The sequence below is a fragment of the Diabrotica undecimpunctata genome, chromosome 3 (assembly GCF_040954645.1).
Source record: "Diabrotica undecimpunctata isolate CICGRU chromosome 3, icDiaUnde3, whole genome shotgun sequence".
In the NCBI taxonomy this organism is placed as follows: domain Eukaryota; kingdom Metazoa; phylum Arthropoda; class Insecta; order Coleoptera; family Chrysomelidae; genus Diabrotica; species Diabrotica undecimpunctata.
This window is the reverse complement of record NC_092805.1, coordinates 36,777,846-36,801,959: the sequence shown is the minus strand read 5'-3', so window position 1 is coordinate 36,801,959 and position 24,114 is coordinate 36,777,846. Positions and strand designations below refer to the sequence as shown.

General features: G+C 31.0%; 1 protein-coding gene across 1 annotated transcript in view; it reads left to right on the top strand.

Moving 5' to 3' along the window:
• Positions 1–1,493: 1,493 nt before the first annotated feature.
• Cht11 (chitinase-3-like protein) overlaps positions 1,494–24,114 on the top strand; it is a 28,007-nt gene continuing 5,386 nt past the window's right edge. Inside the window, exons 1-4 of the mRNA XM_072525736.1 lie at positions 1,494–1,743; positions 1,806–1,942; positions 2,424–2,814; positions 9,876–10,112. Coding sequence (XP_072381837.1) covers positions 1,682–1,743; positions 1,806–1,942; positions 2,424–2,814; positions 9,876–10,112 — 827 coding nt within the window. The 5' untranslated portion in view covers positions 1,494–1,681. The remainder of the gene's footprint in view (positions 1,744–1,805; positions 1,943–2,423; positions 2,815–9,875; positions 10,113–24,114) is intronic.

Sequence of the window (24,114 nt, the reverse complement as noted above, 5' to 3'; positions counted from 1 at the left end):
ATTAGCCAATGTACACTTAAACACAATACATAGAACTCGACACACTGCACTCTTTTATATTCCTTTTCATAGGACTTTTTATAGGATTATGCTTGTCATTTTCCCTTGTCGAGAATGCTGAGCTCTTGCAATGACCTCCTATTGGATCCTTTCTGCCCAAACATTAATACTTTCAAAAGGCAACTTAAGAATCTGATTATTAATCTAGATATGTGATATATATATATTTTAACTTTTGTGAATTGAATTGTTTTAATGTACAAATTTTAACTGTTTACTTGTTTCCTTGTTATTGTTTTGATGTTTATTGTACATGATCTTTACTTGTTACTATTTGTTGTATTTTATTGTAAATGGTTCTACCATTGAAATAAATAAATAAATAGATACTGGACAATTTAAAGCAGTAAAAAATGACAGACTTCTTCCAATTGCAGAAGCAATAGTTTATGTTATCCTTGAAAATACACTCTATACATTATGTAGTTGGAAAAAAAATATAAGTACAGATTTTTTGTTTTAATATATATCATTGACAATAAAAGTAAACAACCCTTTTTTGTTTTAATTGTATTTCATTGACAATAAAAGTAAATAACTTTTTTTTTCAAAAACACCATTCAAACAATATTTAGCATCTTATATCGCTCCGAATGGCTTCACTATAGGAAGTTAATGTTTTAGAAAACTACATATTCATATGTATGCACAGTATTATTGTTGTTTGATATAACAAGATCAGCTTATAACGAGGTAATTAGTCTGCCATTTCAGTTCTCGTTATAGGGGGAGTCTACTCTAGTAGTTTTGAAGGACTTGTCAGTGGTTGCAGTGTTACCATATCCTATAAATGGTGCAACTAATATGATTTACCACTTTGTTATATATATTGATGTCCTCAATAGTGTTTTAAAATTAGTTTATTACTTACTACAACATCTTTTCTAATTCTTTTCCGAATAATGTCATCTTCTGTAAAGTGCTTCTCACAAACATAATCTTTAGGTGTTATTGGCCTGTCTTCTCTGGCTATAGCTTCCTGCCATTTTGTCAAGAAGAAATCATCGTCTGGCACTTTATATAAAGAAATTTTTTCAGTTGATTTTCTTTTATATCCTGTGTAACAATGTGGTACAGCACACAACCTTCCCATTTTTTTTATGCATAGAAAAAAAAATATTTACTAGTATGAACTAAATGTCAACAATAACTTACTAATTTATAACCCTATTATTTTTATCTGTCAAGATATCTACTCCCATGATCTACTCCTGTGTCATGAGTTAGTGTGAAGTTTGCAACTTTCTTCTTCTGTATTTTCATGTAACATTTGTTCCTAATTATTTTTTATCTGATCATTTATTACCTACTCAAGTCGAGCACTCATAGGAGTACGCTAAGATTTTACCACAGGCATGAAAGTTAGGAAATATTTATATTCCATAACCAATCATAAACTATTTCATAATCATCATAACCCAGATAGACTTGAAACTTTGAAAACCATAGTTGGTTGTTTTTGTGTCAATGTCAATTTATCAATAAACAATAAACATAGTATTATCTTCAAGTACTTAATAAATTAAACTAATTCAATGCATCAAAAGCATTGTTTTCAATATTGTTTGGATAGTGTTGTAATATATATTTACAAATAAACTTCAAAAATATTGGCAACATCATGTTTACTGAAGATTTTTATAGATATTCTGTGTTACCTACACATAATGTTACCTATGCCAGGTAATAAATAAGTAACAAATATGTAGGTATACTTTTGTTTTTATTTAAATTCTTTATTTTAGGGTAAGATGGTATCAACACAAAAAGCTGTCTCTTCTAGTAGTTATACTCATCTCACCTGTTGTTCTGTTTTTTATACTGTATGGAATACTCTTTGGATTTCACAGAAATATAGTTTATCCAAAAACTGCTACTAAAGGTAATGATTTGCAAATAATCTGTCGCCAGTCCTTCATTTTGAATAAATAAACACTAATTGAATTATGTTGCTATTGTGAATATGTAAAAATAACAATATTATTACAAAATAACACAAAGAACAAATCTTATATACCAGAATGAATAGTGTAGAATAGAAAAAAATATCAAACAAAATATTGTTGCCCATCTTTGTTGATTTGAATAGACAATATTTAGAGCCTTTTTTAATTTTTTATTTTAATATATTGTTCATAATATATAACTGTCACTTGTTGATATTTGCTTTAAAATGATTCATTGGTTTTAATCAATTATTTTATAATATTAACATTTTTTTATTATTAATATTTGTTAGTGTTGATATATAGCACCTAGACTTCTGTAAATTCATGCTTTTATTTTCATAAACATGTTTTGAAATTCAGAAAGGCTATAATGTTTCTACTATTATCTAATTATCTATTATTTCCATTTTTCAGTATTTCCAGAGAATTTTTATAGAGCAAGTATATACACTAGGAGCGCTTTAACTAACAAAAGTCTGGAAAACATCCCTCAATTTAGGGATCATAGGAAATTGCCTGTTAAAAAATTCAAACTAGTCTGCTATTATGCATTGCCCACTAATGATCAAGAAGTACTCAAAGTTGAAGATCTGGACCCACATCTCTGTACCCACATTAATGCTGCATTTGGCAAAGTTGTTAACAAGACCCTACATATGACAGAACCATTCGCAACTTCCTTAAAGAAGTTGGTGAAATTGAAAGAGATTAATAAAGACATGAAGGTGCTTATAAGTGTAGGAGGTGCAGGTAATCAAGACAATGGATTTCCAGAGATGGTTTTAAATCACAGTAATAGAAAAATGTATGTAGTATTTTTGATATTAAAATTTTTAAATGTTAAATAATATGTGGTAGATCATAGATCATGCATAAGCATAGGGGTGTAGTTACTTTATTGCATCGTTTATGTTATTGCATTTAACTTTATTGTTAAGTTAAAAAAAAATGTTGCACTCATGACAGTGCCAATAGAAGATATTATGAAAACCGACTTCTAAAACATCTTTCATATTGGAAAATGTATTAAATTTATTTTATTTAACACATTTAGCCCCATGTGCACCAGACTAGTGCACAGCATGTTTTTACTACAGACTATGCATACCAATTTGGTCCACAGTATATTATTATGTTTACACAACTGGTCACATTTGGTCTGAGACCAAAGGAGTGTGTCTGCTTTGGGGCTTAACATGTTAAAATATCCATACAATGTATAACATATCTTCTGTAATTGTGGTGACCTATGACCTATTGATGATAGAATAAAAGGGAAGAAGTGGTTAAAAGGTGGTCTGGAACCTCAGTATAATTCCTCAAAAGGTATAAAGATATGTGAAGAAGAAGAGGACCTATTACCCAAAATTCAATAATGTGTTTTCTTGGATCAACAAAAACTAGGTGCTAAGTTTGAAGGCTATATGACTTTTCTTTCATGGAAAAGAAAAGGTACAAGAATAAGAAAAAAGAAGATATTGACCAACAATTAAATTCCTTACACCAGGAGAAACCAATGTACCATTTCAAAACTCAAGTTCAAGAAAAAAAAAGGTCATCAGAATATGAGAAGAATGAGAAGATAGTCTAGTGACCCAAATTTTATATTTAATGTAGGCTTGGTCCTTCCTTACAACAAGAGTAATTTATCTACCAAATTTCAAGGTCATAAAGTCCAAATATCAAGGATTGTAAAGGTTGTATAAGAAGACTGGTTAGTAATTAGGCAATTATCAGTGGGCATTTAAATTTTATTCCAATTGCTTGAAAAGAAAATTGTTTAATTTCATATATTGTATGTTCAGGAAGAATGTTTGATTTTGTTCTGTTAAAAGCAAATGAAATGAATATAATATTTATATATAATTTATTACAAACAAAAAATTATTTTATTCATGACATTTTAAATATATAGTAGTCATTCAGTTTACTATACTATACTATAACTCTCTATTTAATATAATCTCTCTCCTACTGCCCATCTCAGGATCTGTCCTCTCCCAGCATCTGCCTCCAAGCATTCCTTTCCTTGGCTACTCTACTCCAATTATCCACCCTCATTATGTCTTTAGCATAGGTTCTTACTTCATCTATCCACTGCTTCCTTGATTTTTCTACTGGCTGACGTCCCACCATAGTTCCACTAAATATTCTACTAGGTGTTCCAATATTATCAATTCTTATAAGGTGGCCTACCCAGTGCAATCTTTGTATATTTACATAATTTGCTATAGAGGATTCTTTGTAATATTGATATGACTCGTGGTTGGACCTTATTCTTCACATTGTTGTAGATGGACCCCAATATTCTTCCCAATAACTTTTTTTCAAAAGTATAAGTAAGTCTATTGTTTTTTTTTGTGTCATGATCCATGTTTCTGCGCCATATGTTGCTATTGGTTGTATGATTGTTTTATATATTTTGAACTTTACTTCTCTCCGATATCTTTGGCATTTTTTAAGCTCCATAATTTAAGGGGCCATTTCTCCCTTCCTCGTCGGCCCTGACCCTACCTTCCACTGGAGTTGGTTACCCAATCTCTGGTAAGGTTGCTCAGGTTTGCCGGGGTTCATCTGTGAACCCCAGGTAATTAGACTGGTGATAGCATATGGAGCAGAAGTAATGTATCTTAAGAAAAAAGATGAAGAAAAACTAAGAATAATTGAAAGAAAAATTATGAGAAGAATACACGGCCCAATAAAGACAGTACAAGGCGAATGTAGAAGACTAAAATGAACCATGAAATAAAAAATATAACCGAAGGGGAAAACCTAGTAAAATTTATCGAAGCACAAAGATAGAGATGGTCTGTACACATACAAAGAAGAGAAGAAGATGCACTAATTAGGAAGATAACAAACCAGAAAAAAGTAATAAACAGACCAAGAGGAAGATCAAAAATAAGATGGAAAGACTAACTACTATAAGTAGAAGCCACGGTTAGAATGCAGTGTTGGTCTAAGGCGCGCAACGATGCCGCTCATGTCGGCACAGTGGTAGGTGTATGATAATTTGGCGATATACTAAGAAATCAAGACCCGTGCGCGCTTCGTTTCAAAAATCCTTACTCATTAATTTAACCGAGTTAAATAAGAGAATAAACAAAAAAAAAACAAATTAATTCTATAAAAAATGTCTGCATACATAAAATATCTAATACCTCTTAAATACTTATATACATATATACAAAAAAATGCAAGTAGTTTACCCTATACGACACGATAAATATATTAGTTATGCGGTCTACCGTCTGATATGCGGTCTACCGCAATTTCGATATGCCGGGAACGTCACCTATCATCAAATGCTGTTGAGACACTCACTAAAATTCTATATTTATATGTAGCACCAAATGAAAGTAACAAGTAGTTCAATGAAAATTTAAAACTTTTAAAGTCTTCTTAAAGTTAATTTATATGACAAGATTTAATTAGAGGCATTTATACATATACATTTCTAACATCATGCAGAAAAGCGATAAACTTATCTTCTACATTTCTTCGTAACACTTTCCACGCAACATAAACCAAATGGGACTGCAAAGCACTGACAGGAACACCTCTCATTTTCTTCAAAATTGTAATTTTACCCTCCAACCAGGATCTTTCTATCCCTTGAGTATGTGCTCCTGTTTGTGGTCAATATAATTTTCTTGGTGGTTAACGGTTGAGTGCACTTAGTCCAATTGGTGCAAATTGCCGTATGCTGACCATTTGTCCGAGTCAATTACTGACCTAGCTTCAACTTCCCTTTGTATGATGGGAACTAGGGTGGCTCTGTCTATTCGCTCAACATGAAAATATCGGACCTCCTCTTTAATCTTTAATCCGAAGACCCACGGACCGTCAATTCGGCGTCCATGATTCCGATTATTTTCCGCTTCAGCATCGCTGTCTTCTGATTCTTCTCGATGGTCTCCATTATTAACATTCGTCCTCTGTTGTACTTCCTTCTGCCCGCAAATCTGGCTTCGTGAATGTGAATTGGGTCTTCTTCCGTACCTTGAAGCTATCCACGGTGATTCACTGACATCACAGAGGAACAGATTTCTCGACACATGTTGTACCAGTCGCATATAACTTCTCTTCCTCTCCCCGTTAATTTCATTACTGTGTCAAAATCGAGTTCCAAAATAAACGTGAAAAAAACGGTTGCCATGCCTAATTGATCTTGTTGTCTGGCATCCTCTCCTTGGGCAGCGGAGAACTGGTCTATGTTCACCACCGTTTCCGCTTTTCTTGCATTTCTGCCCCACATCGGTGGCACGGCCCAGCGTCTTCAACATTTTGTAATAAACCGTTCGCTCGTAGAAATGCTACTACCTCTGCTTCGCTCGAAATGACAGTTTTATAAAATTCTTTTAGCAACATTTTGTTTGCACCGAAATCAATCTTCATTTTGGGGCTCATTTTATACCAAAATAGGTCATTAAAAGTTTTGATATTAGCACAACGTAATTGACCAGTAATGAGTTTGTCGTAATTTCCCTATTTGTTTTTGCATTCCTAATTGGCCAGTAATGAGTTTGTAATAGTTTCTCTAATTAGTTTTTGTACCTATTTGAGGAAGACGTAGACCGCATCGCGATTCAGCTAAACTGCCGTAGATCGCATATTAGACGGTAGACCGCATACCGAACCGGCACCCTGAAATGTACTGTGCGTACAATACTAAAAAAACAAATGAGCATTAAATCTGAGATATTTCTCGTTAATTAATACTAATCGCAATCCATATCTAAATCGTCCTCGTTCTCTGAATCATCTCCTATATTAATTATCATCATTAATTCATTTCTGCAAATTGTCCACCGCAAAAACTTATTTTTCCGCAATTGTTTCAATTTTGTACTTGTCGTACTCGTCTCTAAATGCGGCCGCAGTATTCAGTAATTCACTTTTTAGGTAATCTTCCTCGAATAAAATGTTGTTTTCGATTAGCCAATCCTTGATTTGTCGTTTGTTCTACAATTTTTCCAGGAAATCAAATTTGCGGGAGTGATGTGACGCGTTATCCAAAACGACAACGTTTTCTTTGTTTTTCGGCAAGGTTGGAATTAACATGTTTTCAAACCATTGTTCATATAGATCCCCGTCTATTATTTCGTCGTGGTAATCAGCGGTTCCCTTCTTGGCCAAGAAAGTTAATTCGGCCCATGCCGCAGAACCAGTTTCGCTTCTGGGGATTAGCGCTGGGGTTGGCGCGAACATTTCTGACAGTAGGATTTTGATTGGAGGGAGGAGCGGACGATATTTTCTTTATGAGAGGTCTCCATGTCGAAGGTAACCGTATGGGGGTAAAGCGGATGGGAGCTATGGTTTTGGAGTTTTCAAAATAAATTTTGTGACCTGTATGAAGATGGTGTTGATCTAGAGCTGAAATTGAATCGAAATTGCGAACATAAATGGAATGTTCATAAATCCTATTTTGGATTCTACGATTTGTTTGACCTATAGAGGATCGGGGGCAGTCTGTACAAGGAATTTCATAAATTCCGTGTTGTTCATTTGGAATGTTGTCTTTGATTAATTGGACAAGAGATGAAAGTTTTTGTTGGGGGCTAAATATTGTCTTTATTCCTTTTGATTTAAGAATTTTGTCGATTTTGTCAGTGACACCTTTGATGTAAGGAAGAAAAGCTTTCGTATGATGAGGGTCTGAGTCTTTGGATTGAGATTGAGTGGGAGATTGATATCTGTGGATGCTCCTATTGATGTGATTTTCGCGGTAACCGTTTTGATGTGGGCTTTTTTTAAACTAGGAGCTCAGTGGGCCTACTTGCATCATCGCAAAGGCTTATTGATATGGAGAAAAGGGTATAATGACTGAATCAATTTGTGAGGATGGATGATGAGAGTATTTTATTTTGTAGAATTATTACAACCTGTCTTTTAATATAATGTTGTGTTTATCTAGAGAGGAACTAGATTTTACGTTTTTATTAATAAATTTAACATATAACAAACTAATGGTTTGGTACCAACCAACGATGTAATATATTAATGATGGAACATGTTGGTATTTTTACATGTTGCTAATCAACGACGGAACTGACGTCACATTATCAAATCAACAATCAAATTATTTGACGTTTCGTTTTCCACTTCGGAAATCATTCTCAAAGTACAGTAATCACATTAATAATTTTTTTAATGTGACTATCTTTTTGTGACACCCTGTATATATATATATATATATATATGTAATATATATATATATATATATATATATATATATATATTGTTATGCTATTTAAATTGTATTATATTGCTTACTTAGGAAAAATCCTGTCTATATTTATTAAATGATCTAATCTCCAATTAATCACAATAAATCAGCATTAATTAATTACAATCTCAGGCTATTTAAATTGTACTATTTACCTTTGATCGTGGATTCAAAATATTTTCCAATTGGCTTCCTAATCGGGATAGGTAATATGACCTGAATAAAATACATAGAATTTCAACTGAACTATATGTGAGATGTCCTTTATTTTAATGAAATTTTATATAACAATCAATCCTGTAATATTTGCAATATACTAACTTTAAATATATGAGAAGTTGTTTTCTATCATGGACCCAAATGTTATTTTACATTGATTTTTAATATGTGTTATAACTAAGCTCTTTTTATAATTCTTTTTTTTTAAGTGATCGCAAAATTAACTGTCTATTATTTATTCAATTTATTTAATTAATAAATGAAAATCACACTCCGGCTCTAATGAAAATTGACTGACCTTTCCTTCTCTGCCGTTGCAATTCTATGGCCACGCCACAACAAAAAAATCCTTTCTCTGCTTCTGCTCCTATTGTGGTCCAGATGACGTACACCTTTCTCCTATCTGTCCTTGTATCTGCAACCCAACAACTCGTGTTAGTCTATCCAGCCTCCTTTTGAGCCAATCTCCGCGCCTGTTTATAACTCCAAATGTTTCCGGCTTCGTCTGCTATTAATATTCTTATACCCTTTGGTTTTCTATCTCTCTGTACCCCGTTCCTCACACTGGTCAGCTTTTACACAGCAAATAAACACACCCGGTAAATTACGTCTTCGGGACTTCAAACAAACACAAATCACAAAGCTCCTTCCTTCTTGGACGACGAAAACTGACTAACCAACCTTTTTTTCTCTCTCCTATCTCATAGCCAAAACCAACCTCCTTGCATTCAAAAATTGACCAATAAAAATCATCCACCTCTGTGACGTATATCGTTACCAACCAACTCTCTCTATAAAACGTCATTCGGGTAATTCCAGAAAACAACCTTCTTTAATTATTCTAACTAAATCTATCTGCTTTACAAATATTTCTTACTAATAGCTACAAACGATACCTGTTTCTCAATTCAATGTCTTTTGTTAATAAACTTTTACCGATATAATCTTTCGGGGAGAAAAACCACCGCAAATCCCGGTCTATTGTTTCAACACTTTCTATATACACTTTTATTCCGGGTAAATCCATTCCACAATAACCGACTTATTTAAATTTCTTATCGATAATATTTGAAAGTCTTGTCTCTGAGGCGTAATGAACAATTCTTCGAACAACTTAAAATACATATTTTGTCTTATACAGGATGTTTGAAAATTTATATGCCCGTGTCCTTATGAAATATCAATAATTTTAATTTTTATTTAAGTAATAAAATTTGTATATCGGTTTTTTATTGCTTATGGACATTCAAAAGTACAACAATATATATATATATATATATATATATATATATATATATATATATATATATATATATATATATATATATATATATATATATATATATAATATATATATATACATTTTCTTCTTGATTTAAAGTGTTAGGATTTATTTATTTTTTTCAACCTTTTTTTAGATTTATAAAATCAGTCAACAATGCAATAAAAACTTATAAACTAGATGGTATAGATTTGGATTGGGAATTTCCGAATTTGGACACACCTGATAAATTTCAAAGAATGCATTTTACTCAACTATTGGAAGAATTTCGGAAAAGCATAACCAAACAATCAACTCCTTACCTTCTCACAGTGGCTGTAGCTGCGCCTATGACCTTGATTAGTCAATGCTATGATGTTTCATATATGAATGAGTAAGTTATTTTGTATTATTTTAATTCTTTTTTAGAAATGTTTTAAACCTTTTGTACGTTATACCTACCGCTACAATCTTTTCATATTTTTTCAGTTAATTGCTCTTAGAATAGTTTAAAATTGTCTAGTCTAAAATGCTACATTGTATTCGGAGTTTATAGACGGTTGTCTGGAATTTTTGGCATCTTGTCTGTAACCGCAGCAATTATTATCAAAAATCGATGCGGGTGTGATCATAGTTGTGACTTCCTATCGTTCTCGTTACTCAAGGATGATGTTCATGTAGTATTTGCGCTATTTGTAGGTATCGGTCGTGTGCTATACTCCTGATCTGTTGGTTGGTTTGAGTCGGAATTGGAATTTTCGATGCGTCTGGGGAGAAGATCTGAATTTCACATTGTTGAGAGCTGCATTGCATAGTAAAGTAGGAAGTCAATCTACAAATCAAAGAGATACTGTAACTGTATCATATTGTGTATCAACTGTCTATGACATATACAGGCGAGATATCACAAAAATAGCCAAACACATAAAAAAAGAAAGGAATAACATCAGCATTCAGAATAAACAACTTAGGCAAATATATTAAGAACTGCCCAAAAACTTACATCAGTCAAACTGGTAAAACTTTTAACAAACGGATAGCAGACCACACAAGGGCTTTCAATAATAGAAAAACAGATTATACGTACGCACTTCACCTTCTAGACTATAATCATTCTTTTAATGACCAATTTCAACTTCTTCACATTCAAAATAAAGGCCCTAAGCTATCTTTATTAGAGTCTATGAAAATTAATAAATGAAAAAATCAGACATAATTCTGAATGATCAACTTTTTCAAGACAAACAGTTCTTGCCTTCTCAACTTATTCAGTTAAAGACTATAAAGTGTAAACGCATGCCAAAAATAGATCACTTGAGAAAGGCAAATAATTATTATCACCATAGCTGTCGAAACAGCTATGGTGATAATAATTATAATAAATGTTTTGGAAGTTTTGAAAACAAAAGTTTTCAGTGTTTTATTGTTAAAACCACAGTTGTTTAATAGAACATCATGTTACTATACCAGGATGTTCGGAGTGGCTATCGAAATCTAAAAACACATTACCAACTTTAATCATAAAGAAAAGGGTTTGCAGCTAAACATGATGTGTATCTCAGCGTAAAAAATACGAAGCAACTTCCCAGGTGCACCGAAAATTCCATTACCGATTCCGACCAACTGACAGAATCAAGGACGCACAAGGCTATAAATAGCGTATATCTTCGAGAAGCATCCCTAGTGACAGGCAGTTACGACCATTGTCCCATCGCGTTTGATAGTGTCGGCCGTAGTCGCAGATGAAACATTAGGAATCAGTATAGAATAGAAGAAATAGAGTAGAAGAAGAATACCTTGCATATTGTTTTGAATTTAGATCCTCCTTATTTTCCATTATCATAATATTAGGTTTTACTATCGTATAATACGTGACAGTTTCAAAGTTATGGTCATTTTTCTGTGAAAATCTTAATAGATTCAACGCCGTATACAATTAAAAACAAACCGCTAATATTTAATTTCTTCTTGGTAATAATTTACTTTTATAAAAAAACCAACTTTTCTATTATTTTTATTTGTAATACAGGGTGGCACAAAACTCATTTCTAATATATTATTCATTTTTTAAAACAGAACAACCTATATTTTTGATCAGGATTAGAAAATACTTTTTTCATATGGGATGCCCTATACCTAAATGTAAACAATTTTGAATTAAAACTGAAGTTTTAATAAATTTAGTGTTTTGTAGAATGCGATGTGATTTAGCTTTTTTTATTATATATGTTATAGAAATCCTTTATAACAGCTATATAATTTAAAGACCCTTTCGGGCTACATCACAGAACGTTTTCAGACGATAGAACGAACGGACAAAAATAGAGAATATAAACAAAATATAAACATCAAACTAGAAAACAGACTAAAATATGAAAACATAAATGAAGAGTAGGAAAAGTCCAGATACATCATGAAAGAAGTAGCATAAGAATTCTTATTCATGAAAGGTAAACAAAAACGAACAAGAACGAATGACTGTTTTGACGAAGAATGTCAGAGTATAATAGAGAGAAAAAACAGCATATTTAATGAAGCAACAGGGGCACAGAACCTGACAAGCAGATGACAACTACGCAACGAAGAAAGAAGAGAGAAAATATGAACTACAAGATCCAAGTAAGCCAATGGAGGCGAGAAAATTTTACCAGAAACTGAACAAAAGCAAAAAGGAATTCAAACAAAAGAGATAAGAAGGGTAATATTAACAAAACAGCAAGAAAAACTAGAAGATGGAATTCCTGAATGCGACCGAAAATGTTTTAGATTATATTGATATATTAGATGTTCGTTTGTCATACTTCATTTAAGGTTTTTTTATAAAAATATTGCTTTTCATTATGAGTTCTTAATATTTCATACGCTAAATAAAAAATCAATTTTCCTCTACTGATACGCTTCTTGATAAAACTCATTGGGACAGCTAAATTATAGGATAACTTAAGAGATCACGCCTATGACTCATTTCATTATTTTTTTTAAGGAGTAGAACAACTCAGTTTATTAAGTTGTGATAAATATATATATATATATATATATATATATATATATATATATATATATATATATATATATAATATATATATATAAATCCTTTCGAATTATCGGGTAAACTGGTTTGTAATGAAAATCTTTCTTTTTCTGAGATACTCAATATTTCGCCATTTATTTAATAGCTTCGTCAGGAGTAAACTAAAAACAATTTGAACATTACAAAAAATGGCGTACAAATACATTTTAAAACACTCACAGAATTTAAAAGATTTCGCAAATAAAAATTTAAAATGTATTTGTACGCCATTTTTTGTAATAAATAAATATAAGGTTGAATGCTCGAATAAATGAACTTTGATCAGTTCAGAATTCTGTCTTCGACTTCTTCAAGCAATGTAGCCTTCCTTAAATTATTTTAAAGTGTTTGTTTGTCTATTTGTAGTGTAGTGTAATGTACAATTATATGTTTATGACATCTTGTTCTTGCCGGATAGGCCACAATTGACGAAATGCCCCTGAAGATGATCTAGGGATCGAAAGTACTTGGGCAAGATTTAATTAAACTGTGCTCGATATATGCCTTTTATCTGATCAAAGTTCATTTTTTGTAATGTTCAAATTGTTTTTAGTTTACTCCTGAGGAAGCTATTAAATAAATGGCGAAATATTGAGTATCTCAGAAAAAAGAAAGATTTTCATTACAGACCACTTTACCCGATAATTCGAACGTATTTATAAATTATTTTTTGGTCGAAATAATCACTTCTAATATATATATATATATATATATATATATATATATATATATATATATATATATATATGTATATATATATATATATATATATATATATATATATATATATATATATATATATATATATTGGAGATATCTTTTTATTGGTCTGATTATTGATACAGTTTTGATCTTTTTTTTTCAAAATGCGTGAGAATGCGTAACTAAGGCTATAGTGTTTAATTTGTTTGTTTGTACAGTATGTTTGTGTGTAACAATCCTTCTATGTAAATATTGGTGTGTTGGCTAAATATATGTTGAATTGCAGTTTTTGCAATGTATACGATATACTAAATCCCTCCAATATATATCACAACTTACTAAATTGAGTTGTTCGTAAATGCACCATGTGCAAATATTTTAACTACGACCATAAACCAGTTGTAGTTTCAAGTGTTTCAAGTTTGAATTCCATCTCAAACTAGCAGGCAGTGCGGACATAAATATTAATTGTAATAATAATAAGACAATAAGAGTCCATTTTCTGATCTACAGTTTCATTTAATATTTGAGAGACTATAGTAAATTCCACAAGGAAACTAAAATCCTGTAGCTGTCTGTATACCATGTATCACAAAAAAAATATTTTAAAATTCCTTTATAAAATTCTTTTTATAAAGGAATTTTTAAATAAACTATAGTAAATGTACCATTGGTAGATATTTTAAATACAACCCTGAACAAATCGTAGTTTTAAGTGTCGGCCATGTGTATTTAGTGTAAAATATCACTTTTGCATTCCATCGCAAACTAGCAAACAATGCAGACATAAATATTAATTGTATTAAAATGTTTATATATTTAATTATGGCTTTACAACCCTACGTGGGTCATATTCTCCTCATGAATTTGACGTTTCTCCGCCAAACACGTATTACCATATTTCTCATGTCTTCATCGATGTTATCAAGAAACCTTGTTCTAGGTCTTCCTCTTCCTCTCTGACCAGTGGTCTATCAAGGAGCGTTTTTCTAGCTGGGTCATTTTGTTCCATCCGCATTACATGCCCTATCCACCTCAGACGTCCTATTTTAATATGCATTGCGATACCAGGTTCCTGGTATATTCTATAAATTTCGAAGTTGTATCATTCTCCACACTCCATTGGCATTCACTGCTCCATAAATTCGCCTTAGTACTTTTCTTTCGAAACATCCTAACATGTTTTCATTATTTTTTTTTTTTTAGAGTCCAGGTCTCTGAACCATATGTTAGGACTGGGCGTATTATTGTTTTGTAGAGTTTTATTTTTGTATTTCTCGATATAATTGTGGATTTAAGGAGGAGATTGAGCCCAAAATAGCATCTGTTGGCCGTGCCAATTCTGTGGTTTATCTCTGATGTAGTATTATTTTCGGTGTCAAGGAGCGCTTCCAGGTATACAAATTCGTTCACTGCTTCGATGACGTAGTTTTCTATAACAAATGGTAGTAGTATTTGTGGTTGCGTGCTTATTTTCATATACTTCGTTTTGTTGGTGTTTATTATTAAATCCATTTCTGTAGCTGATTCTTTTAATGCTATTATATATTTAAAGTGCTTATTGAAAATAAATCACAAAGATAGCCGGAACGTTTAAGCAATAATTAAGTGTTTCATTTATAACAGACCGACAAACCCAGGAATTAAAAAGTTTCTGTTTAAAAATTTCACGGTCAGGAAATAAACAATATAATATATATTTGGAATAGTATCAAATCTCAATTTTAATCGAGTTTAATTACTTTTCAAACGTTCCCGTGAGATAACAATTCATATTTGTACAAAGAATTATAAAACAGCCGTACAATGTGTAGGTATTTTGTGAAAACTATTTGTGTCCTTGATATGCTAACAGTGTTTTTTACTGATTAAAATCGTTAATTTATTGTAGAATAATGATGCGTAATAAAACTGTTATTCAATCTTTGATTTGATAACATATCCGTTTAAAACAATATTCTCTCAGTTGTAAATCTCAGTTACATCAGTTTGTAAATATTTATCAATAGATGATACGGGGGATGCTATAGTTTATTTTTATCATATTTATAGCACATTATCTATGCAAAAAGTTGAACTATTACTACTAGCGGTCGTATGTGACTCGTTACGTATACAGTGTGTTCCAACTAAAATTTGACCCCTCCAGAAACTCAGAAACCAAGAGTTTTTTCAAAATTAAAAAAAAACACGTCAATTTATATTGGGAGGGGGACGAATTTTTATGCAAAATATATGCCCTCAAATGTAACCCCCTACTGCCCCGCATCAACACCTAGTTCTTTTTAAATAGAAAGTGTGGTCGAGTGGCACATCATTTGAAAGGTAATTTTATCTCTACACCACACTATTTTTTTTTTGATTAACGTAATAACTTTGAAGGTAATTTTGGATTTAACTAATTTATTGGTTGAATATCAGTAATAACAAGAAAAACATGAAATTTCACCAAATTAACAAATTACATGTTCTTAGTGACCTCCAATAGAATAATTCAATCAACCTGCAAATTGATATTAATACGCCACGGTGTTGAAGATATTTTTTTTTCTCTTTGTCAAAATTGTTTTCATATGAATTTTTTTTAAAGATAATGAATCCTAATTATCTTCTTTAGTTTTCACTAGGTTATATTAAATCTTTGATTTGAGATTTGTCAACGACTGATTAATCAGATATATTATTGTAAAGGCTACAAAAATGGGATATTATAGTAAAGAAAGAATAAAATTAGTTAAGCTATACTATGGAAATAATCAGTTTGCTAAGGCTACGGCAAGGATTTTTAATAGGAACCACCCAGAAAAAAAAACATAAGTCACCCAATACGTTAAACATTTAACCGATAAGTTTGAAGCTACAGATGACGTTAACGACACAAAGCACGAAGTAGTCCGTCGAGTGCAAAATGAAGAAAGTGAAGTGGCGGTATTGGGTCATTTACAAATGGATAATCGACAGTATATCAGACAACTATCTCGTGCATCTGGTGTATCAGTATCTAGGTGTATCGAATTATAAATTTCACCCTTATAAAATACGACTATTTCATCGATTAAACGAAGATGATCCTGATCGTCGGCTTCAATTTTGTGAAGAATTTAGTGAAATCATAAATAACAACCATCATCTATTTTACAATACATGTTTTCTGACGAGTGTACTTTTATTTTAAATGGTGGAGTAAATAGACATATTAGTCGTTATTTGAGTAACATTATTCATGGAGACACATACACAAACACCTCAGAAATTAAATATATGGGTTGGCAATTTAGGGAATCACGTTATTGGACCATTATTTCTTTAAGGAAATCTCAACGGAACAACTTATTTAAATTTTTTAGAAGACTTATTGATCCGCTCATCACTGACACATTGGAATCTGATAATAATCTGTTAGAGGATAAACTGACTTTCCAACAGGACGGAGCACCCTTACATTATGACATGCGTAAGACACTTTTTGAATCAACGTTTTCTAGGGCGTTGGATAGTCAAAAGGGGTCGGGGTTGGATTTTTTTTGTGGGGATACCTAAAATCAAAAATATACGCCACTCCGACTGCAGATCTTGCAGAGTTGCGACAAAGAATTGGGTCAGAATGCCGATTATTGACACCGGAGGTATTTGCAAATGTACGAAGAAGCTTTGAAAATATACTGTATTATTGTATGGAGGTCACAGCAGGACATTTCGAACATCTAATTGGTTAATTTGATGAAATGTTATGTTTTTTGTTATTACTGTGTTCAACCAATCAATTAGTTATATCCAAAATTATCTTCAGTTATTCCGAAAATTAAAAAAAAAACGGGTGTGGCAGTCCAGTGGGACTGCCGGTAGAAGTTATACTTCTATACACGCGTTCGCCGTTAAAAATTTATATAGGAGTCAATCTGCACAATCATTACATATGTAATGCTAATGGTAAGAGAGAGCAGAAAGAGAAAAAGAATTAGTTATATAGGTATATGGTGCATCGTTTGCTGTATATAAACATTTGACCTGTAATAGGAGTATAGTAAATGAAGGATTGTATCAATATTTTAATGAAAATATATATTTTTATTTTTATATATGTATAAAAGGAGTTGAATGCAAAAAAAAAAATTTAAACATACTCTGTAGTAAAATTCATTGTTTATTTTGTTATTAATATAAAAATTACAATACAATAAATACACTGCAACATAATTCAATATAAAAATTAAAATGTAATATTCATAAGTATTTAAAACTGCCAATATACATATTGTTGTGATCTGCTTTATGATGTTTTATTATTAATTAACACTAATTTAATTAATCCAATTATTTAATTAATTAATTCACTAATTCATGCAGAGTCATACAAATCAATTACTATTAAAATTTCTCAGGGTGCCTTTTTAATTTTACTTTAATCAGTTTACTTTATATATCTCTTCTAGTGGGTTCAGTATCTCCTAGTTGCTCATAATCGGGATAGAACAGGAAACGGAACTAACATTAAAACAACATAAATATGCACACAAATTTTCATTTATTTTCAATAAGCAATACGATGAATATTAATAAATAACTTTTGTGGGCAATTATCTTTCCCAACAAACTCCTATACTCTAAATTTAATTTTAATTACAAACTATCTATTGATCTGTTTTATAATAATATCTACTAAAAAAAAAGACCATATAAAAATATAATTTATTCACAAAAAAAATAACTCTTTGAAAATTGGAATCTTAGTTCGTATGCTTATATTTGATTTTATCTTTAGAATATCTTAGATTTTTCTTTCATTCCAATTATTTGACTGACCTTTATTTTTTTTACACCAATGATGTCTCCTCTCGATCAAACCACAGTTCTTTCCTTGATTGATTATGTCCGGCTACCATCAAATCTTTCCCGTTCTTAGCATCGATCCAAACCGTATACCAGCAAACTACTCCTCCGAAAAAACACAAGCCCAATCCTCTTTTGACCGGTACTCTTTACTCACAAATTCTCCTTTCTTTCTCAATTATATCTCGTGGACTATGCAGACTCAAAAGAGGTATTAATCTTCTCGATTTTGATCTGCTCTCAGCTTCCACCTTTTTCACTAACAAACGAAAACACTGGCACTCAGATTGACTACACGAAAACACGTCTTCTCTTCTGGTCTGCCGGTAACATAATAATTCTTTCAATTTCTCCCAGACAAACCTTCTCAACTTTCTCATTCCCACCATTCCTTTTTAACCAATCATAAGCATTCATCTTTCCCATTTATTTTCGATTTAGAAAATTTCCAACATAATATTTAAAACAAATAAACTACTTTCACTCAAATTACTTTTCAGAAACCATTAACAATTTTGCCTTTTTCAACAGAAATAAGTTTTCAAATTCTTGTTATCTCATATCTAAATCTAATTCTTATTTACTTTCGAAAAATGCCCACCGCAAAATACAATTACAAGTTTATTCTTAAATCTATAAAATTATACGGGTTCCATTGTCCTTTCACTATTCACTCAGTCTTTCAAGGAAAAACTGTTCCGTCACGGAACAATGTCTTCTCTTATTCTCACTATTACAAATAAGTACAGGGTTGTATTTTAACTTATATGCCCGCGGTATATTAAAATAATAAAAAAACTCTTTATTCTATTTCTGATTGATAAACTGATCCATAACAATATATATACAATATACATATACTTTACGAAGATAAAAATAAAAAACCAACAACTCGGATTATGTTGTAAATTTTCATTTTATTTTAAAATTTATGTTTTTTGCGTATATTACATATATTTAATAAGATTAACGTGAGGTTTTTAAATATTTCAAAAATAAAAAAGGAAATTCATAATTGGGATTCGAACTCACAACCACCAGCGTATGAACCAAACACGTAAAGGATTTGCCAATTAGACATGACACTAACGGATTTCAAAATTGACAGTTCTCGGTAAAACTGATTATTTTGAAATACAAAAGCCTAAAATATTTATAAACGTTTAATTTTAAGTAATACAAAAGATATCACATAAATAATAATATTAATACATATTACATTATATATAATATTATATATATATATATATATATATATATATATATATATATATATATATATATATATATATATATGTATATATATATATATATATATATATATATATATATATATATATATATATGTATATATATATATATATATATACAGGGTGGTCCTAAAGTAATTGTACAAACAGAAACCATAGATTCTGCACTTGCACGATTTAAGCCAACTTGCTTTAATAAAATGTTGATATTAAGAAAGATACAGGGTGTTAAAGTGGAAATTTAAAATTCTATTTTTCGCTATAACTTTTACGTTTGTAAATATTTTTGGACACAAATTTATAATTGGACGCTTTTAAGTAGGATAAATTATAATTTTATACATAAATTAATGTTACTGATAGATGGCGCCACATATGCCACAGGTGTGGCATAGATTTGCGCTTAACTTTTTTGCTCTTAAAGTTACCTCTATTTGTGTTAAAAAATAATAAACATACATTATTTTTACAAAGAAAAGGTATACTTGTTAGTAACCTCAAAATTTAACCGTTTTCGAGATAATCGCATTTTATAAGTCAGCTGCCTCATAATTCTTAGTTGTGATATTTGTGCGGTAAAGCACTCAATACCTGTAGATAAGCATAATTCATAGTTTATTCTTATTAAAACAACTCAAAGATGATAATGTAACATTACAAAATTTTTGTTATGGCTGCTAAATGTCTTATTGGAGAAAATATTCTTCATCTTCTTCTTTAGGTGCCGTGTCCGTATTCAGACGCTGGCCGTCATCATGTATACAATTTCCCTTTTCTATCGCTTCTTAAATTTTTATACCTACTGGCGTTGTATTACTTTTTCCCTATTGTAAAATGCTGAAAAACCAAAATATATGGTTTATGTAAGATGGTACACCACCACATTCTAGAGAGAAGGCGTTGAGAACATAGTTAAATATACCTTTTCTGAACGTTGGATTGGACGTGGCAGTCATATTCCTTGGCAATGTGGTGAGATATTGATATAATTATTTAATTTATAAAAAAACCCAAAATAATACTTATTATTCATTACGTAAATTGTTGTTTACCCATTTTTATTATGACAAATGGAAACTAAAGCACAGGTATGAAATAACACACGTGTCTTGTTTCATAATACTTTTGCTACAAATCTTACCTTAAAGACTCAGCATTTTTACAAAAACATCATCGTTGGCCTAATAACCGATATTGTTATAAATATAGTAAACAAACAGGCAATTTAGTTCAGCATAATATTAGTTCGTTAGTTCATAATATTATCATCATTATCATAATAGTCCATTTGTTCGATATGTAATTATAGTTACTCGTAAGCTTATATGAGTGTATATAAGTAACCAATGAATGAGATACATCACAGTTTAATACATTATTTAACCTTTGCGACATAATATACTATAAGATTTGGATATAGATTCGTCCATTATACATTATAGCCACCACGTAGCCCAGAATTTAATCCGCTTGATTTTGGTGTATGGGGCGTATTAAAACAACGTGTCTATAAGAATGCCATAAACATTTGCAACCAAATATGGGAAGAAATAAATACTTCAACAGTTTCTTTAGAACCAATGATGCTATTTAATATGAGATGATTTTTATGGAATATATTGACAAATGAATTAATGAAAATGGTAGACATATCGAACACTTACTTTAACAAAAAGTTTAGTAATTTAGTTTAACTATTTCTTAATTTGGTTTGTAACCAAAATGTTTTGATTACGACTTTAATTTAACAAAATATAAAATGTTTGATGTAAAATCCTATTATTCTGTTTTTTGTCATATCCTATTATTAATTATCCTGCTGATATATTTATTTTATTTAATATTTCGTTAACTATTAACTTTAGTTATTGGTATTTTATACCAAAATTTAGATTTATTAATGTTTTTGTCTATTTTTCCTTCGTTGCCTGGGGTAATTGCCTTAACTCAGAAATATGCAGCTGATTTGTAAAATGCGATTATCTCGAAAACTATTGAGTTTTCTCTGAAACTATTGAGACTGTTAAAAAAAAAATTTCAAATCCCCTATCCCCTATGAATATCATAAAAATTCCATAATGTTTTTACTCAATACATTTATAAATGCATTTCAGATTTTAAACAAGAATAAACAAAATCTGAGTTCCCGTCTAAAGGACGCCAAATCCCGCTAACAAAAACAAGCGCTATCATTTTTATTCTACCCTTTGTCCATCTCACAAGAATTTAAAAGAATATGTGAATTATTTAAGTAGAAAAAGCGTTATTTAAATCGAAAATCGATTATTATTACGCATTAAATAAATATGTGACTAATCAGAATAGGAGTACTTAATATGACTAATATAAACTATCTTTATCCCTATAACATGATTTTCATAACCCTTAAAGAATCAATAAGCCAGTATAGGTGGCATGCATATTCTTTTCAAAATTATTCCACAGTCAGCAATTATTGTAATTACTGTAAAACATTTTAGGCGAGACAACGAGCAATAAACCTACCAAATTTTTACAATAAGATAGATCTCAATGAAACTTTTTGCGTTTGATTCGTATAAGTGTCAGGAAATTTTGTGAACAAAAATGATGATGCGGAAATGAAAATTGCATTATTGAACAAGGAAAATAAATTTTCCAAAGTGAATTTCGAAGTGATGAAAAATGTTAAATTTGTAAATCGCAAATAATTGACGGAAAGTTCAATATTACTAAAACCTATGGGGTTTTTGGGGGTCAATGAACGTGAATATCATGACAGCGATATTCTCCGAGGCTCCTCTTCGTTGTCTCCTGTAGTTTTTTGAAAATTCGATACAAAATCAATGCAAAATCATTACTCAGGGATTTTTAGTATCACTGAACACTAATATTATGTCGGCGATGGTGTGCGATACACCTGTGGCACAGGACGGCCTTGGTTCCTGGAGTTTTGTGTAAATTCTATACAAAATCACTGCAAACTCGTTATTCGGAGGTTTTGAGGTTGCTAACACTAATATCTTGTTGGCGATGGGGTCTGAGGCACCTTGTACTCAGGGGAGGGCTGGTCTCTTGGAGTTTCGAGACCCGTTCTGAGCACCAGAGACATCGGAGACCATCAACGTTGATATTCGTGATCAGCGATCCCAAAAACTCCCTAATAACGAATTGTATTGTTATAAGTATTAGCTTATATATCTTTCAGCAATGGTTAGCAACTTGTAAAAAAATATTAAAAACAATCAAAGGTTTGTGTGGTATATTTTGGCACAATTAAGTTACAACATTGTATCGTAAGTCATCTTTTTCACTGCCTTTAGTTTTCCAGTGGAGATAATAAACTGCTACCCAATAATAGCATCAGATGTTGCCCAAATTTTATACCCACTGTTAAAAACACATTGTTAATACTAACCACTGTTATACCTACATATTGTATCATAAAACTACCTCCTTTTATGGTAAAATCCTTTAAATTCATAGACATAAAAATATACTAGACAGTGTGAGTAAAATAGTGAAACGCATGATTGCGCATTACTCATATGCTGCTAAAAATTCTTCTTTTTAAAATTGATTAAAACTGTTCTTAAAATAAATCTTATAAAATTAAAAACACAACTATTTTGTACAAGTTTACCTACATATCAACTTAATAATTCATTTAAAAAGCAATTTTTTAGTAATCGGACATATTATCTATAATATATTAAAGAATTCTTCGCACTGATATGGTATCGAATTTCTACAAAACTCAAGGAGACCGAGCCCTGGTGCACCAGGTACCTCGAAGATCACCGTCGTCATGATATTCGTGTTTAAAACCCGCAAGTAGTAAATTACAAATTTATCATTTTTAATCACTTCGACATGCATTTTGCTTGTCTAATAATGCAATTTTCACTTCAATATCATCATTTTTGTTCACAAAATTTCCTGACACTCATACGAATTGAATGCAAAAAGTTTCATTGAGATCCAGCCTATTGAAAAAATTTGTTAGGTTTTGGGCTTTTTACTATTTCATAGCCTCGTCTATTTATTCAAAATGTAAATAAACTTGATATTACGTGTGCACTTACATTGCTATAATCATCATAAAGCTGTTTTTGAAAAAAAGAAAGAAAGAAATAGATAGACGCTTTCTGAAATAATTTCTCCCTATATTCACTATTGCCAAATTTCAAGGTTCTGGCGTAAAGGTAAAGAAGATCATATTTTACTAAATGCTTATAATATGAAATTATTAATACGACACATATTTCTTTGGGATACTTGTACCAACAGCTTAAAGTTATGTATAGTATTTTTCATATAAAAATGCGTGCACATCATTCAAGATTTACGACGTCAGAACCCCACAGTGTTGCCAAAACATCAGAACAGTTGGTCAGTGAGGAATTTTTAAAATGTCAACTATTTGTAACGATTATATTAGTAAATACACTTAGTTTTAAGATTACTGCAACACACTAAAATACATAAGAAAACATTTTAATACAAAATTAATATTCTAAATTTGAAACTTACCACTTTTAGAGCAATAATAATAAAAACGTCCC